Here is a 16,377-nt window from a genome sequence, read left to right on the forward strand (position 1 = left end):
AGAATTGACTTTCACAAACAGTCCGGAAATGCTCTCGTAGACGGCACTAAAATGTGTTCACACACAATGCTGACACACTCTCATTCACACACACACACACACGCACGCACAACTGAAACGGTGTCATCATACACACTCGTGAAACGCTCTCAGACGTACGACTGAAACACTCTCGCCCAAACTAATTAAATAAATTTAATCCCCCCCCCCCCCGCTTGCATACACGATTGAAATGCTCTCACAGGTACTACTAAAACACTTTCATACCACTACTGACATGTTTTTTTCCCCACTTGCATACACTACTGAAGAAACCGCACATCATACTGAAATGTGCTTGTGAATCTACTAAAACGCATATTTTAGTAGTGTGTATGAAAGCGTTTCAGTAGTGCGTGTGAGAGGTAATCCGCAATGATGTTCCTGACGCCCCACACGCGCGCGCGCGCACAGCAGAGGCGCAGGCAGTACGCAGATCATCACAATTGCAGCACGTTCGGTTGCCAGGCAACCGGGCGTATCACTTCTGCCTTTTGACCGCCCCTTCCTCATCCTCCTCATCCTCCTCATCTTCCTCCTCCCCAACAGAGGTCATTGTGAAGATGCGGCGAGGGCGACGTATGGCGAACAAAGGCGACATGTCGCGCGCGTGCAACAGATGGCGGGGGGAACGGCTTCGGACGATGCCGCCTTGGGAACTATTTTTTCCCCTGTCCCCAAAATGTCTTCTCTCGCCGCATTTTCCGAGACAAAGCGCCCTGAATTGACGCAGAGAGCGAGACAAGAATTTGCCCAATCCTTCCACACCCGATTCAAAGTATTCCCACGACAAAATGTGAATTGTGAATTATTTATCGCCACACTCCAAAAACTCAAACTTTTGCACAATTCAACATTTTCCATGACAAATTTTCCAATTCATATTTTACAAACGTGTCCAATCCTTCCACAGTTCTCAACCCCTTCACACCATTCCGACGACACAATTTTCAACTCATTCCAACATTCCCCAAATTCCCCACCTTTTTTCACAATTTGACATTTTCCATGACGCAATTCCTACATTTTCGGAGCTAAATCTTGTCGTCACATTCCAAAAATTCCCCTTCCGACATCATCCATTCGGATAGAAAGATAATAGAATACCGCTCAATGTCCTGTGTCTATAAAAGCCGGCACGCAGGACAGCGGTGGCTTATTGTGACATCGTCTCGTCGACGGAGGCGAGCAGGTGTCCCGCTGCGCTGACAAACGAGCGTGTGCCGAATACGCGACATCCATATTTAAAAGCCCGGGAAGCAAAGAGACCAGATTTGCGTGCGTCCGCAACTCCAGCCGGCGCTGCGATTCCATTGCAAGCTGTAAAGTGCATATATATTCGTATTTATCGCTATTTTCCCACGCCCGTCTCCCTTCGCTTGCTCGTTTGGCACACGACAAAGGTACAGGACAAACAATCAAACATGCAAAAAAAAAAAAAAACCACTTGCGAGGAGCTGCTGTAGGCCACCACTCACACCCGGACGCTCACGCAAAGACGAACAAGCCACATTGCTGACGTCACTCGCTCGGCCACGCCCCTTAAAGCGCCACACTACAATTTACGGTGACTTTCGGCTTGTCCCAACGAGAGATGTTTTTGTCCGAATCATACCAGTACGAGTATTGTCTCTTGAGTACTCACCGATACCGCTCCTACTTTCGCCCTCTTTCTTTCTTTCAGACGCACAAGATGATTTGTCGACACGGCAAACAGCCACCGCGTAGCGCCGACCACTGGTGAGGAGGACTTACTATGTGTCAGATACTTTTTGTGTCTTCAGTATCAGCGGCTGCTATCACCCGATACCTTGAAATAAAGCCGATACTCGGTATCGGTACTCGCCCATACATAGTAATTATACTTTATAAAAGTAGTTTATTTCTTTATTTCATTCTCTTTTATTACATTTGAGTATGGTTTTGTACAACAAAGTGCTATTTTTCTTGATTAAATATTGCGGTGTTTCATTGGGGGGGGGGGGGGGGGGGGCTGGAACCAATTCAACTTGTAAGTCAGTGTACAAATCTACTTCAGTACAGTAAAAAATATTTGTACTTGGTTTCTTCCCGCTGCTCGCGACACCCCCGGGACTTCATTTCCCGTGTTGGGGGGCTGGCGACAAAGCGTGACGTCGAGTGTGCTAAATCGATATTTTTGGTGAAAATCGACCTCATCAGCGGCGAAGCCGATGCAGACTCACGATCCTCCGGGGGGGGGCGGGATGAATGAGGCAGGGCGTGGCCGGGCCGGGGGCCCTCTGGGGCTTGTGGCGGGGGGGGTGTCAGACACGTCGCAGCGCGGCGCCGGGCAGCGTCCGCTTTACCGGATGATTTGTGTATCGCAGTCGGGGAGCCGGCGCAGTGACAGCAGGCACCCCTATTGGCTGCTCTGCCCACATGACCTCATTCATTTAATGGCCTTTTATGGAGGCAAATATGGATCCCAGATTTTTATGTGTACTCTAAGCTGGGATAGGAGCACAGCGAACCCCCCGTTTATCGCGGGGGATCCATTCCACACCCACCTGCAATATGCTGACAAATAGAGAGAGAAATATACTCGAAAATATACAGCGATCATATGACAAACATTTTTGCGGGATCGTTTTACAGTTGTAAGCTTCCCAGACACTTTAAACACAAACTTATTTCAACACACTTTAACTGAGCTTAATGCTAACATGAGTGCAAAACACCAGAAATGAGCGCAGATGTTTCGGTAAGTCAAACCATCAGACAACTGCTACTCTACTCTAACTATAACTGGAGCTTAGGTGGGGCCCTTCTCTGCCTCTTCTTCATTCTCTTAATTACGCTGCATGGCTTTCGGTGCTGCCCCCGGCATGTTGTGGCACAATGTGGTACTACGCTGAAGGTGCGCAACAAAATGTAGTCTCAAAAACATTTTTAAAAAAATGTGCGCTTAAAAATCACGGAATCATTTGCGGCAGAGTTTGACATTGAAACAGTCATTGGCCCAAGGTTGCGGGTACGAACTCTGCCAATGGAAACAAGTGGGCGGGCAAATGTGAGGCACGACCTGGAGAAAGACGCCGCCGCTGTTGTTGTTGTTCGTGTCTCGCAAAGCAAGAAGCGAACACACGGAAAGAGGGCGCCTGGTGTGGCCAAAGTCAGCATGGCGTCCTCGGGTGTCGGACGCGCACGCGCACACGCGCACACACACGTCAGCTGGGGATTAATCCAAAGTGACAAAGCAGACAAAAAGCCTGAGAGGCAAAGTCGGTGTCGGTGGCGGCCGGCAGACGGGAACGCCATCTTCCACTTAGCGCTCACCGTTTCTCGTGTGAGACGACAGTCACAGCACACACACACACAAACACGCACGGGCGCGGCGGCAGCGGTTTTAGTGGGAAATGCAAAGTGAGTCAAAAATAAGCAAGTAATGATGAATAAAAGTCTTTTTTTCTTTTTCTTCTCTGGGATGTCTCTCTTCATTTTTTCACGCGCGCTTTAATTTCCCGCCGTCAAGCTAATGAACGTTTGATGAAAAGTTAAAATGACATCAATATATTTCTAATAACTTTCCAGTATCTAACGGGAGGATCTACAGCACGTGTGTTTGCAACTTTACCATCCACATAAACAAAAACAACACAAACACACAAAAATAAGACGAAGGCAACATAAAACTTGTTTTTCCTTAATAAAACATACTTTTGACTTTTAAAAAAATATAAAAGGCTAAATATGTAAGGCTACTTAGGACTATACTTTCCGCGTACACTTAACGTACAAATAACAACACCTACAAGTAAATGAAAATAGGTTTTTAAAGCTATCCATGAGGGATGGGCATTTGTCATTTCCCTGATCGACAATGAACAAAATGATCAATCAATGAATTGATTGTTATAACGAGCAGAAGAATAAGACAGCGAGGTAGATTATTCTTTTTCAATTTTAGCAGTCCTGTCGTTTTACTGTGCGGCGACATTTGAACTTTTGCATGTTTTATTTATTTATGTATTTTTAAGGCCGTCAGTGACCTCATCCCGACTACTCAGCACTCTGTGACACACGCACGCACACACGCACGCACGCACGCACGCACACACTGACACACGCTCGCGCGCGCACAACATGAGGCGGCACTCTGTCGGTGTTGATTGACAGCCTGCGTTTTCCCCTCGACGCTAATCTGGGCCAGAAAGGAGCCTCCTCGACGGAAGCGTTGTTCCAGTGCGAACCGGCCGCCCGCCCACAAGAAGCGACAATGACTCGACGGCTCGGCTGTCCACCGCAACGGCGTTCTCGCTTTCTTCCTTTCGCGCCGGCGGCTTCACAACAACAAGACGGAGGAAGAAGAGGAGAAGGAGGCGGCAACAGCACGAGCGCGCCGGACCGCGCCCAGCGCATCGTGACTCATCGGCCCACCGGACCTCTCCCGCCGCTGCCCGTCCATCCGTCCGTTCGTTCATCCGTCCATCCACTCATTCGTTCATCCGTCTGTCCATCCGTCCCTTCGTCCGGCCATCCATCCGGACCAGCGGCGTGACGAAAAGCGAGCGTTCGCCGTACAAAGCGACTCCTCGCGCCGCGCTAATCTCTCCAGCGCCCGTTCGCGATTCACTCCGATTCCCGTACGACGCAATTCATTCCAATTACGATATGATGCAATATGAGTCACTCCATACGACACAATACGATTCACTCTCATTCCAATGCGACGATTGACTCCAAATACGATTGTGATATGACAATACGATTCACTCTCATTCCAATGCGATGGAATCCAACTACGATATTATAATACAATATGTTTTACATCAATTCCAATGCCAACTACGATGCGATGCGACACGGTATGATTCGCTCCGATTAGAACGTGACACGATGTGATAAGACCTATCGATTCACGACAATTCCAATGCAATACGATTGAGTCCACGATACGATTCACTCGAATTTCAATGCGTGAATGCATGATGTGATAATATGATGATATTCACCAATTACGATACAGCACAATTCATTCCAAGTATGACGTAAATATAATATACGATTGACTCCAATTACGCTGCAATACGATATGATTCACTCCAATTACAAATGCGATCCACCATATAATACGTTAACAATATTTAAATACTTCCTGTGCAACACAATTCATTCCAATTACGATACGATACGTACAAAGCTTCTTCCGATTACGATACGATACAATTCACGATAGGTCTAAAGCGACTCCCGATTACAATACGATTCGCTCCGATTACGATGCAATTCATGATACGTATAAAGCTACTGCAGACGCAATACGAGTCACTCAAAACATAATATGACATTCAATCCGATTGTGATACGATTCACTCCAATTACGACACAATGCGATCTCATCACGGAGGCCGATTGCATACGGATCTCGATTCAGTGCAAGAAATACGATACATTCACAGTATGTATAATATACAATGTAATTTACTCCGATTACAATCGGATTTATTTGACGCACCGTATGTGCTGTGTGAAGCTACTCCAGATGCGAAGCGATTCAGTCCAGTTCGGATACAATCGACATCGCCAGTAAAGGTCGTATAGTGCATTTTTGGTTCACCCTAAAATTTCACTGAAAATTCTGATCTTCCCAACTTTTTGTGGCTCGCCTATAAATAGAAATCATGTAGCGTAGGTATGACTCACGAGCTCCACAGAGCCGTAGTGCTTCCTGCTGAAGTCTCCACGCCGGCAGCCCAGGTCCTCTGAGGCCGAGCTGCAACACAAACACGCTCAGTAAACAATAAATCTCTTGGTGCAAACACAGACACAACTTCCTGAATGCTTCTTTCAACAAACAAACAAACAAAAAACACAGGCACATAAATCCGACGATCATCAAACTCTACTATGATAATCCGATAGTCGAATAAAGTGGAATAATAGTGCAGTTCAAAGTGCAACGCATAGGTCTCTGGCATAACGTACACAACCTAAACACTCATTTTAGCGTGTGTCGCTTTTACTTCTCCGTACATTTGTAGGTGTATGGTAGAAAAAAAAAAAAAGAATCTATCTTCTTCTCCAGTTGCGAGCGATTCAACAGCGTCTCCGCTGGTGGCAGCTGAGTATCGCATTCGACGGCGCTGACTCGGCTGCTTCCGCTCGGAGCCTCCCAAAGTCGCCGTGTTTTCCGGCCGTCGGCCTTCCGCTCGCAACCGGCGGGCGGCTCGGGCCGAGCTACTTCCCGAGGTAACCTTCCACCAGACTGCAGCTCGCACTCTTTCTTCTTCTCAGGCCTTTCCACCCTCTTCGGGTATCCTCCTCCAGGAGGTCGTAAAGCCTCTTTCCCGCAAAGATGTGTTGACCCCCCCCCCCCCAACCGATATATCGCAGTTCAACTTTCGCGCCCCCGCTACAGTATATCGCAGAGAGAATACAGTTACGCCTGCTTGTTGGCTGTTAAAGTAGCAGAAGGTTTAGAATTATGAAACTGGCCGGGCGAGAGGGTCTTCTTATTTTTGTTTGTTTCGTGAAAGTGATATGATACAAAAGTCTCCCATTTCTTGACACCGACAGAGTGAGAGCAGGCAGCAAGGGATACGTTAAGAAGGGTTATTTTTTTTCAACACGTTGAAGTTTGTTTTCAGAAGTGCACATGTGTTAAAACTATGTGCGAGGGATAAAAGGATTTTTTTTGATTTTTTTTTTTTTTTTAAGAAAGCCCTTTATATGCGGTTTCTCTCTTTTCTCTTGCGGATGTTTATCTCGTGGCGTGGAACGCATCCCCATCTGTTGCCATTAGCCCACTAGCCCACTAGCCCATCTATTGCACTTTGCATTGCGTGTTAGCATGAAGCTAGGTCACGTTCGTAACGTGGTTTGCACAAATGCCGACGCGGAAGACTTCAATTGTTTTTATGTTGTTGTTGTTTTTTAAATTGACGCTAGCAGTGAATGAACCATTACGAGTAAGATGTCGCTCTACTCGTGCGCAACATTGCGCCGAGGACGTCAAGCAGATGCAATCAATGTTGAAGCAGCTGTCCGTGTGCATGCAGCGCGCACACACAAAATCCAATACAAAAAGAAGTGCTAGAGGGAACTTGCGATGCTCCTCCAAACTTGGCGTCGCTGACTCAATTCGCTTTCATGAGGGCAACGCACACTCGGCACGTGTTCGAACAAGACGGAGACGAGCGTGCAACAGATGCAACGGCACGACAACAAACACAACACGCACAATTGGCAAAACATGGTGGCTTTTGTTGTTGTTGTTGTTACCGCTGATTGAAAGTCAACAGTTTAGTGGACGCGGGGTCCACGCCGCTCATGTCGACTCCAACAAACAAACTGGCGCAACAAGACAAAAAGAAAAGAAAGCTCCCCGCCGCTCCTCCTATTCTAATTTCTTCTCCTTGTTCTCCGGCGTCCTGCTAAGCGAGCAGCATCCTCATCCTCATCCTCATCCTCACCCTCACCCTCATCCTCATCCTCATCCTCTTCTTCACCCACTGCGGCGCCGACACCAGCTGATCCAAAAAAAAAAAACAGAACCCAATCCGAATTGTCGGCTCCCCCGCGGCGGCGGAGGAGAGTGCGGCCGCTCAGCGGCGGCGTCGCATGCCGCCCTCCCTTTGACCCCCGACCCCCAGCGCGCCCCCTCCGCACATCGATCGTGCATGTGTGGACGCCGCACTATTTTTCTATTTTGTTTTTTACAGGCTCTGCGGGAGTGCAAAAGGCACCCGCTCCACCGCGCTCCCACCCTCCCCTCCGCTCCTGTGACGTCACCGGCGTCAAGCACGCCACTCCTCTTTGCACTTCACACTCAGCTCGGAGCCCAAAGTGACGCCAGGATGCAGGATAACACAATCATCCGGAACACGCGGCGCGGCACAGAGAATAGGAAGGGAACAAACAAAAGAGAAAAAGAAAAATGGAATATGTTCAAGGATGTCAAGGAATGCGTGTCAAAGTTTTGGCTATTTTCGGCATTGAGTGGACGAACGTTGATGCCGGGGAAAAAATCGAGAAAAATCCTCTTCGAAAAAATACACATTGAAAAGCCATCAACCAAATGACGACTAAAAAAAGGAATACGTATGAGAAGAATCCAAAAATCCGATTCGGATACACGGCAGCCGAAGTTGAAATTTGTGAACTGAAAGACAACGCACACGCAGGTGAAATGGGAGCTCAGGTAAATAGGTTTGCTTGCACAAAAGGCCAAAAACTACACGCACGCACGCACAAACCGGGTAGAGGCGAGCGCATGCAGGAATTCTCGGCTCAGGCTACACGCCGCTGGGCTGCTCATCAATATTTCATCAACAGAAACTCCGTCCCCCGTGTGTGCGTGACTGGAAAACACCTCTCGCGACACACGATTTTCATCCCCTTCTTCGTGTTGTCGTCGTCCGACAACAACCCGAGCGCGTCAACAGCTTCGAATCGCGCCTTTTCTTTTCCCGCCGTCGGCGTCCGTGGACGAGCAGCCCGCCCGTCGCCAATCGCCGACGACCCCCGGGCCCTCGTGACCTTTGCGTCGGCGCAAACGAGAAGGTTACGAGAGCTTTTCGCGTGACGACCGCGGCTAGGCCACGAAACATTTAGTTCTCGCGGCGACGTCGCTAAGATAACGCTCGCCGCCAATGACGTGATTATGAAGTGAAAAGGAGTTTTGGGGGGCGGCTGGAAGGCTGACGGCTTTCAATTTAGATGAAAGTGCCACACCGGCAGTCTTGTCAAATTGTTTGCGGCAATTCGTTGTGGAACAAAAATCCCCCCCAAAAGAACGTCGGCGGCGTCAATATGAGCTTACGCTACGTCTCCGTCGATAGCTGCTGACAACGATCAAATCCGCCACCAGGGGGCTTTGTTTCCCAGATCAATTGAGTGCTTTCGCCTTCCACGCCGAGCTTGACGTTTTGAAAGTAAGGCGTCAATATTTTTGCACATTTGCGTGTGTGCGTGAGAACTGGCCAGCGCGGACGATCCCAGGCTCGCACCGCGTCGGCGGACGCTTTACGGTGAACGAGTTCGGCGGGCGCGCGCGCGCGGGTGGCGGAAACAACTTGGACTTCGTCACGGCCAGCTTTGGCAAAACGGGGACTTTTGAGCCCTTATGGCCGCCTTACTTCTCGCGTGTGTCCAATAACAGGTGAAGTAAGCCAATGAAGTCCGTTTTTAAGAACAGAGAGCTTTGCCTTTGCCTTTGCGGTCCTCTAAGGCCACCGTAGACGTCGCCGGTATCCGGCAAGCGCAGTCAGAGAAGGCCGGCTAGCCACAACGGCGCGTTTACGGCCGCATCCAAACGCTTTTGCGTGCGAAAGAAGCGCCGCGACGAAAGCGGAAGCCGTCTCGAATCCCGAATGCTGATCGGCTCTGGCGCGCAACAAGCCCCTCCCGCCTCGCGTCAAATGCCGGCGGGTCGCCGAGTGTCGTCGGGAAAATGTCATCGAGCGCGACGAAGCTTTTATCGGTCGCGATGAGAGCAGGCGGGCAAACTTTGACCTCCGTTCGCGCGCCAAATATGAGGCGCGTCGCGTGTGCAATTTCATGGATGCAAAAATGCACGTTAGGATTGTCAAGAGCACTTAATTGCCTTTAATGTTGATGCAAACACGTTGGTTAAGAACCGTCAATTGTCTCTATTGTTTACAAAAACGCGAAACGTAGACGAAAAGGTCTTAAATGTTCTTGTTAGTTTGATCGAATATGAAATGTTCATCAAAACGCGCGCGCTGCGTTTGTGAAGGACTTGAAATTGTCTTCAATGTTTACAAAAACGCTAAACACCGAAAATTGGGCTTCATGTTGGCCACAACACGTTACGTTCCCCGAAATACTCCAGAGCAAATAAAAGCCTTCATTAAATGCTCCAAATTGTCTTTATTATTCACGTCATGTTCATTGATGACCTTAAAATTGACTTTAATTTCAACTTCGCTGATTGACCCGGCAGGTCGCGTCAAAATTCGGGCCAAAAGTCGAAAAAGCTGAATTCTTCTTTTTGTTGGTTTGTTTGTCGCTCATTGCAACTTGAATGCTGTCCTCGGCTTAGCAATATGGGTCGAGTCTGCCCTCTAGCGGTGAAAACCCTTCTTTACAGCCCAATGATAAGGATTCATGAAACAATTTATAATCATAATAATATTTTGGTCGTCCCAAAAAATGACAATAACAATGACACTTAACCCAAGGCTTGTTAAAAAAAAGTAATCAGTGAAACATGACACAGAGAAAAATTATGATAAGAAATAAATTAGAGTTTCAAAATAAAATAGGCCCAAAATATTTTTCCATCCTATTTGCAAAAAATGACATTGACACTGAACCAAATGCTTGTTTAAAAAAAATAAATAAATAAATAAATTGAAACAAAAACGTAAAAGTAAAGCAAGTTTTATATATACATATCGTTATTGCTATTACTCTTTGTGTATTTTTGTTTGTTTGTTGCTAGTTGTCAACACTATAACATTCAGCATCATCTGTTCAGTATTTGTACTTTCTGTATGTGCACCGAATATTGGAATAAAGGTTTTACGGGTGTGAACGATTGCGCGTTTTGAGCGACGAGCGTCGGCGTAGAAGAGGCGAGGAAAAACATCCGCTACTTTTCCTTTCTTGAGTCGGCGAGTCGAAGCGGCGAGCTCCGGTTGGAATCGTACTCGTAATGGAAGGGGGGGGGGGGGGGGTGAGGCCGCGGGGGTCACGGGGTCACGCAAACCCTCGCTCCCTCCGCGTCACCCGCGGTTGAAAAGCGTCCACGGTCGTGTCCGCCTCGCACGCTGGCCTCGCTCCAGTCGACTGTAACGGCAAATGTTTTCGCAGCCTTCGGAATACGTCGCTACGCCCTAAATGGAAGCAGATGTTCCCGTCCGCCGGTCAAAGCTGACATAGCGCTCCAATCAAATCAGTTTCTTGGGTCGGGACTTCTTTTTTTTTTTTTGATTTGATTTGATTTTTTTTTTTTCCCCCTTTCTTCTTCTTCTTCCTCATTTCTCCGCTCCGACTTTGAGTGCATTTTTCCGAAGGCGCAGTTGTGCGTGGCACGCTCGCGCCGAGCTCTGCGGCGGCATATGGGAGCGATTACGGACCCGACGAAGCACTTCCGCGGCGTGCCGGCTGCAAATTCTGCGACGGGGGACGCTTTCCGCGTGCCGGCGCCCATGCGGGGCCATCCGTTCATTCGTTCACACAGAATTTGCAAAACACTACGCGTCAACTTACCAATTTGCTCATATTAGGAAACTATACTACCACCACTATATAACAAGTATAACGTGACAGTAACTTCAACTTCTGTGTGTGTGTGTGTTGAGGTCAGTTCAGTTGTATTTAACTTTGCAGGACAGTGCGCGTGCATTTAATCGTTCATTTTCAAACATTTATTTCGGTCCAATTTTAGTTGTTAGAGTGCATTTTTTTCTGTATTTCAAATCAGCGTTAATGTTCAAACTGCATCATTTTACCGTGGCTTACGATAATATGAAATCGATTTTTGAGTCCGAAAGCTTCTTGGTTTTTGGTCCTCATGGCGGTACTCGACATGTTTCGATTGGACTATTTTACCGATCGTCCCATTGATTACTCGGATGAAATTGGGATTTTTGCATTATTAATCGCAATAACAGGGGCAGGTGAGGCGCAGCTATTCTTTTTGTTTTTATTTATTATTTTTTTTCAACTTTCCCGTAAGCGGTCTGTAAAAACGCTAACTCGGGAGAATACGTGCGCTACGTTATTCGGTACGTTAGCTCGTGAGAATAACGAGGCAAGGAGGCGGGGAACGACAACGCGCGCAGCGACACGCAAAGCCCTCGGCCGGAGGCTCTCGTACGCGCTGGCGCCGAGGAGAATTAGCCCGTCTCCCGCGCGCGTGCCGCTCGCTCGCTAACCGATGGCCCGCGAGACGGCGAGCGTCTTCCGGGAAGCCTGCCGGGTCATGTGACTCACTCGGGCACAGCTCCACGAGCGGTAAAGAGGAGAGGATGCGGGCGCACGCGCGCACACAGTTATTAAAGTCATCAGCGAGAAGCGAGAAACGAGACGCCTCGGTAAATTCGCTCTTCCGAACGCCTCTGCACGCCGGCCCGAAAGAGCGGGAAATTAGGAGCGCGGAGGCCGAGCGGGACAATCCTTCGCAATCCACCGTGCAAGGTAAGGAAAGCTGCAATAAGCTTGCGAGAGTCCCGAGCGTGTAATCGTGAGACTGCGATCATGATCGACACCTCCCTTTTCATGATGAATCCTGCGAATTAGTAGCAAAATTAAACACCGCCAGATCCAGACAGGACACAGCCGACGGCGCGGTCGGCCGCAATCGCCCACGAACAACCTATTCCTAAAATCCCCAACTTGACCCTAAAGCGACCTCCAACCTTTCCCCAAAAGAAACCAAATGTTCCCTGGAAAGAGCCCCAACATTCCCCCCAACATCGAGGCTATTAAGCTAGCTAACACTCACGACGAGGCTCACGCGAAGCCGGTTTGCTTGGTGCCGAATGATTTCACCGGTCGTTCATGTGACATGTGTTCGCCAGTGTGCACATGCTAGACGCGCGCTCCGGCCCGTTTTAAGTGCTTCGGTGCCATCTTGTGCCAGCTATACGCAATCGCGATCCTCTTCTGGAGGGGTGGCTCACTTATTCCCCCCCCCCCCCTCAGGGGTCCGGTGGGGTGGGGTTCAAGGTGGAATACCCCGGCTAGCATCATCTCATTCCTGATTGGACAAGCCGGTACCCCCCCCCCCCCCCCCCCCCCAAAAAAAAAGAAGCATGACTCGACATCTGGTCTGCTGCAGAGTCAGGTGTGCAACAACCGCAGCAGTTTGATGGATTGATGGATTGATGGATTTGTCTTTTGGGGGAGCAAAACCCACCGAGGAGTGTCAGAATGTGTGCGGGCAAACGCAAAACGGCCCACGGCCAACTTAGCGGCGCTCGTCGCCTGCGTCCTACCTGGTGATCTCGAAGCTGCAGCCCTTGCGGAGAAGCAGCGCTCTCTTCCGCATGATGCCTTTGTCTCTGCCGAGGGAAACATTTTTCTCCGAATTCATGGGCGCGCGCTCGGTGAACTCGCTGCCCCGCTCCCAAAAAGTTACCAAAAAAAAAGAAGAAGGAGAAGGCAAGAAAAACAAAAACCTTTCCCGATAAAAGTGATCTTGCAGACTTGTTTCCAGCTCCACCTTCCTCCTCCTCCTCCTCTTCCTCAGACTGGACAAAAAGGTTCCGTGAGGGATCGGACGCGGGCGCACCGTCGCCGGGCGGTCGGCGCCTCCATGCGGGCTTCGGGGCACGAGGGAGCGGCGGCGGCGGCGGAGGAGGACCGCGGGGCGCTGCGGGCTCGTGTGCGGCGGAGGGTCGTCGTCGTCGTCGTCGGCTGGCTGGTTGGCTTCTCCTCGCGACGACGCTGCCTCCGCACAGTGGCGGCGGAGAGGGAGGGAAAAAAGGGGAAAAAAAGAAAAAGGAGAGAGGGAGAGGAAAGCGAGAGTGGCCACTTTATTAGGTACACGTGCACAATCCAATGCAAGCTCAGTGGTACTTAATAATAATAATAATCATCATCATCATCATCATAATAACAGTCGTAACCATTCGCCATTGAAGTGTATAGAAAAGTTCTGAATCCGTTCCAGCCTCCGCCCCAAAACAAATTGCACTCCACTTTAGAAAAACGTCATGACAAAATGACATCAAATGGAGAGAAATAAACTGGTTTTGCGCTTTTTTTGGGCTGCTCCTTCTGGCGGGGCGCGTCTTGGCCACCCGGGGGCGGTACAAGGCAGACATACGGACATGCGTGGAGCCGGACAAAACTCCCCCGGTAAACCGCACTGCAGCAATAGTCATCATTCTTTGCAGAGGATAAAGAATACACGCCTGCGTATTGTTGTCTACGCGCGTTAGCCCGACATTTCCGTTGAAAATACTCACTGCCGAAAAGCTTATTTGCACTTTTCAGGGAACGACTTTGGAATAAAACCCTGTTGAAAATGGAAGAGCAGTGGAACTATTTTCATTTCTTTCTCAAAGTAATCCACTATAACTGATTACCTTTGATGACGTTTTGATTGATGACTGCATCGACGGGACCCTCGGATGTTTTCACGAAGAAAGTGGAACCTTTTCAAAGCCTCAGACAAACTGATAGATTGCACCACAAGGTGGCGCTTCGAGGTCACATTTGGATAAAAATAGGTCACGTTTGAGACCGAGCCGGCACGTGACCGGAAAGAGCCAATCGCAAGCGTCGGCTCGAGAAGGACGAAGTGATTTGAGAGAAAAAAACGTAACTCAAATTGTAATCATGGACATTCCCAAAAGCGACTGTAATTCAACGACACATTTTCTCCCACGAATGCAACGGATTGGTTAGCTATTGGCTAGCCCATCTATGGCGTTTCGCCTCGTTTGCTAGCATTAGGCTAAACGGACCTCATTAAGGCATTAAGTCGAGTGGTTGTTTGAAACACACAACGTGCAGAAACAGAGGACGGGAAAACCCGTTCTTTCAAACGTTTGAGGAGCTTTCGGACATTCTGGTGTCGTTCACATTTCGAACAGGCGCGCGCGTCCGCTCGGCCTCGCATGTTTATTCGAGAGGAATTCTCCCGCCGTGACTCATCCGGGACCGAACGAGCGCCGCCGCCGTTCATCTCCAGCGTTTCCTTCAACGGAATCGCCTCGGCCGGCGACGCCCTCGTCCGTCTTCACGTAGTTGACTCGCGGTTGATTGAACGTCGTCCGGCCGCGAGCTAATTCGGCGGGAGTGCGGCAGAGACGTCGCCAGAAACGCTAACGCCCTCCGAAAGTCCGATTTGTGTTTACTCAACCGGCATGAGGGACGCTCAGGACCTCGCACGCCTGGAAGTGTAAATATTTGCTTTTGGCTTTTGCGAGGGCCTTCGAGTCAACGGCGAGGCTCAGAAGAATCCAGCCGAATGTTTTGAGACAAAAACCGACACGCTCGTTGCTGAAAGTCAAGTCAGGAGTCCGTTTTTCATATGATGCAGGCAAGTCGGAACTTAAAGAGTTGTAGTACCGCGTTCCGCCACAACACGCGCTGCAGCGCCGAGCGAACCCGCTCACTGCCGCCGCCGATTCTATCGGTTCACCGGCACTAATGAAAACATTCGTCGGGGAAGAGGCTCCCGCCTAGCTTATCTGGGAAATTCAGGTTTGCAAAATCCCTGTAGATGGCGCCGCTGCGTCGCTTTGGATTTGATAGACCGGCACAGCTTTGGAGTAGAAGATAAAAATCTCGCCGCGTTTCTTAGTTGTGTATACCAGTAAATAAATAATTAGCTTGCCATCAAAAGCCTTTTGATTTTGTTGGTTTATAGTTTGAAGTGTCACAAAAGGAAGACATAATTAGCGGGAAAGTCATTTGTCCGCGTGACGTTTCTCGTCTCCGCTTTGTGGTCGGAAACGGGTGTTTTGGGTGAAACCAACGTGCGCCACTGCTAATGACTAAAGAACGCGAAAAAACGCTGAAAGAAGCGCGTCGACTCTTTCTTCGGGTAAGTTCGGTGCACACGTTGCCGCGGAACGTCGGTCTTCAAAACATGACTGTCAAAATGCGCTGACAATACGGAGGACTGCTTCGAAAGCGGCATACGATGTCGACTTCATTTGTTTTCTCGGTGACTTTTACGGTAAACGTCAACCGGGAGTGAGAAGAAAAAAAAAAAAAAAACAGCTTGAAGCCTCCTCTTTGGCATCTTCATTTCCTGTCCGCCATTTTTGGACAGCGAGCGAGCGCATATCGAGCGCTTGTCTTATCGCTTCAGTCGTCAGGCGCCTTCGCAAAAAAAAGTCACGTTTGGCTGCCAAACACCTTGAAGCCCACAAAGTGCTTTTCACTGGAGCAGAATGTGTCGAAGGGATGGCGCATTTGGCGAACTCTTCTTCTTGTAATTTTGACGATGACGATGATGACGACGACGATTGGCACGCAATTGGGAGCGAGAGAGAATTTTCTTGTCGTAAGTTTGGGTGGCCGGTATCGGCAGCCTTCACGAGTGCCCGGTACCTTGAAATAAGGCCGGTATTGGTATCGATACCGATACCCGGTATCGTTACTCGCCCATACCTAGCAAAAACGAAGGCTTCAAAATCTGCGACCGATCAACTGGGGAGTAATTGCTTGCTGCCCGGTCTCCCGGCTGTGACTCATTGCTTCTCGATACACACGCTCACACAAACACAAACACACACACACACACACACACACTTAACAGAGTCGTTGTCAGGGCGCCAGCAACTGTTTCCCGCTCCGAGGTCACCCGAGCGGCGTTTTATAAGGCGCAGATGGCGGCGCTTGGCCGCCTCCTCCTCATTCGGTTCTGGCGAGGGACATTCGAGATCAAGG

General features: G+C 49.2%; 1 protein-coding gene across 14 annotated transcripts in view; it reads right to left on the reverse strand.

Annotated features, from left to right (window-relative positions):
• Window positions 1-13,122, reverse strand: part of garnl3 (GTPase activating Rap/RanGAP domain like 3) — a 39,744-nt gene extending 26,622 nt beyond the window's left edge. For 8 of the 14 annotated variants that reach the window (XR_009769919.1, XM_061698581.1, XM_061698579.1 and 5 more), the window contains exons 1-2: window positions 6,034-6,335; window positions 5,704-5,773 (exon numbers count right to left, since the gene is read on the reverse strand). Coding sequence is in view for 13 of the 14 variants with exons in the window: in XM_061698581.1 (XP_061554565.1) it covers window positions 5,704-5,773; window positions 6,034-6,134 (171 nt within the window). In the remaining variant the exon portion in view is untranslated. Of the gene's footprint in view, window positions 1-5,703; window positions 5,774-6,033; window positions 6,336-7,281; window positions 7,521-12,965 lie in introns of those variants that run through there. The other 6 variants (XM_061698585.1, XM_061698582.1, XM_061698580.1 and 3 more) reach the window with 2 other exon arrangements.
• Window positions 13,123-16,377: the final 3,255 nt, after the last annotated feature.

The sequence above is a fragment of the Phycodurus eques genome, chromosome 15 (assembly GCF_024500275.1).
Source record: "Phycodurus eques isolate BA_2022a chromosome 15, UOR_Pequ_1.1, whole genome shotgun sequence".
NCBI classification, from domain to species: domain Eukaryota; kingdom Metazoa; phylum Chordata; class Actinopteri; order Syngnathiformes; family Syngnathidae; genus Phycodurus; species Phycodurus eques.